The sequence below is a fragment of the Eulemur rufifrons genome, chromosome 17 (genome assembly GCF_041146395.1).
Source record: "Eulemur rufifrons isolate Redbay chromosome 17, OSU_ERuf_1, whole genome shotgun sequence".
Lineage (NCBI taxonomy): Eukaryota > Metazoa > Chordata > Mammalia > Primates > Lemuridae > Eulemur > Eulemur rufifrons.
In genome coordinates, this window is record NC_090999.1 from 87,554,752 (window position 1) to 87,557,094 (window position 2,343).

The following is a 2,343-nucleotide window of genomic DNA, read 5'->3' on the forward strand; positions in this document are numbered from 1 at the left end:
TACCTGCTTACACCATAATAAACCTCTCATCTGACAAGCAGCACTAGGAGTTTTCCATACCCTTACTGAAGGCGCTGGTGGATACCAAATACTGACCTTATTTTTAGAGATTTGCTCATGGAAATAGTGTCCGTATTTATAAAAGTATCTTCTTTCTCTCCCTCCCTTCCTTCCTCCTTCCTTCTTTATTCCCATCCCTACTTCCTTCACAAGTATTTTCTGTCTTCTTCATTTGCATTCCTAACAACCCCATGAGATCAGAATAGGTAATAGTATTGCTGCTTTGCAAAATCGATAGAAAGCTAGAAAACCACTCCACTTGCAGAAATCTGTCCTCATGCTTAATGTGTCATTTTGTTATTTTGAATTCTTCATTGCTATGGAGACACCCCCTACTTCCTTAATTTTTTTCCATGAGTGGAATGGGGCAATTTCAATTTCTGGCCACCTTTTTTTTTTCTTTTTGCTGTCATAAACTTAATTTTATTCTCCCCCTATGGTTGTTGAAAACTGTATCATACTGTCCCTAGGAAATTGTATTATGGTTCTATAAATACATTTCTGAGAACTTTTAATTAAGTGATGACACCTAGAACTTTCTCATCATGGTTAAGTCCCCGGAGATGACAAAACTGAATCCTCTTGGGAAGCAGTTCTGTTTTCAGCAGCTCATCACTCGAGTAAGCAGAATTCTGTTACAGACTTTGAACTGTTAGGGTGATACCAATTGATGATCTTTGTAACAGATAGTGGATTTTTAAAAAACCCAAGTCTCCTCACTAAAGACCTCTTAAAAGTTTTCTGAAAGCCTAATGACTTAAATTGAAGAGAAAAAGGCATTTGAGATAACCAGTTTGGCGTTTATCATGAAGCCCTCTGCAGACGTGCTGGAGATCATCGCCTGTACCGTTCTAATCCTCGTGAGTGTTGTTGGAAACACGTGTTTATTTTATTCTACAAGGAAGTGTATCACCGGACGTTTACAGACATCCTTTCTTCTAATTTTCAGTCTTATATTGGTCCACCTTATTAAAAACTTGGTGGTGAATGTCATGAAAATTGTTTACTCTTCTGGTATCATGTTGGATTCAGCTGGCTGCAAAGTTCTGCACTTCACAGCAGCCCTGACAACTTCACTGGCCATCTGGCTCACGTTATATTTTGCATTGCTCTACCCCTGGAAGCTTTACCAAATTGTGCACCCCTTGAGTGAGGATCCACGCCTGGACCAACAGAAACATTCCTTGAAGGTGGTTTCTGCACTTTGGGTGTCTGGTGTGGCAGTGTACATCCCCATTTTAATTTATACTAGAAAACTGGAATTCCTCAATGCAGGAAATGATACAGACCCCTTGTCTACTAACAGGATTTACATGGATTGCCTAATGGACTTTGGAAACAAGCAGGTAGAGTTTTACTATGGGAAATTTTTTTTAGTTCTGATTGATATTCTTCCCTTAGCCACATTAGTCTTTGTCTGTTTCTGGATATCTTTCCTCCTTTCGGAGAGAAAGAAGATGACATATGGTGACATCTGGATTGGAGATGATGATTCAGAAATTGAAATCCTTAGAGGGGCCAAGTTCAGTGTTTTATTAATGTTGCTGATCACTCCACTTTGGATTTCTCACTTTATCTTAGTCTATTTCTTAAAAGACTTGGCAGCATGTATTTTTATTCCAGCTGTTCTCACAGCCCTCTCTTCAGGCTTCTCTGCTCTCAGTCCTTTCCTGCTTATTTTAGTTAATTACAAAATGGAATTGGTGTCCTTCTGTGGTACCAAAGAGGAAAAACCCACACCACGGCCTACGAATGTTGTTCTTTCTCCATATGCTTAATGGCAAAGAACTCAATTTTAATCACTGGAAAACAGGCCCTGTTATTGGAAGGTGCAGCTGAAGTCTTCGTAGCCCTCATCAACAGACAGTTTCTGAAAGGGCCTCTAGAAAATTGACTCCTCTCCAAAAATAGACTTCTGAGGAAACTGTACAAGAAGAAGATATATGAACACTAAGTTATTATAAGTTGAAGAAAAATAGTCATCGTGACACTTGTTATTTAGGACAATACCAAGATTTTTAATGTAGGAATTCTAAAGCAGCTCAACAATGCTTACAGTCTGGAAATGAGCTCAACATAAATAATACATTAAGTATTTACTGTGTGCAAGATGTTATGTTAAAAAACAACATATTGTTGAAACTGAGGATAACACTTCCTAGCTGAATTTTTAAAGGTACACATGAGTAATCTTATGTTTTCATCTTATGTTTTTCTTGAAATGCTTCCACACATATTGGAAGTGCATTAGGTAGGTGTATGGTGTTAAGTTTTTGCACTTTT

At 38.1% G+C, this 2,343-nt stretch overlaps 1 protein-coding gene across 1 annotated transcript; it reads left to right on the top strand.

Moving 5' to 3' along the window:
- The first annotated feature begins 866 nt into the window (after positions 1 to 866).
- LOC138398082 (olfactory receptor class A-like protein 1) lies at positions 867 to 1,838 on the top strand. Its single transcript, XM_069492263.1, has one exon. The coding sequence runs from the start codon at positions 867 to 869 to the stop codon at positions 1,836 to 1,838; it is 972 nt and encodes a 323-aa protein (XP_069348364.1).
- The last annotated feature ends 505 nt before the right edge of the window (positions 1,839 to 2,343 follow it).

Excerpts from the sequence above, each read along its gene's own strand:
- LOC138398082 (XM_069492263.1), top strand. The coding sequence starts at position 867 with ATGAAGCCCTCTGCAGACGTGCTGGAGATCATCGCCTGTACCGTTCTA.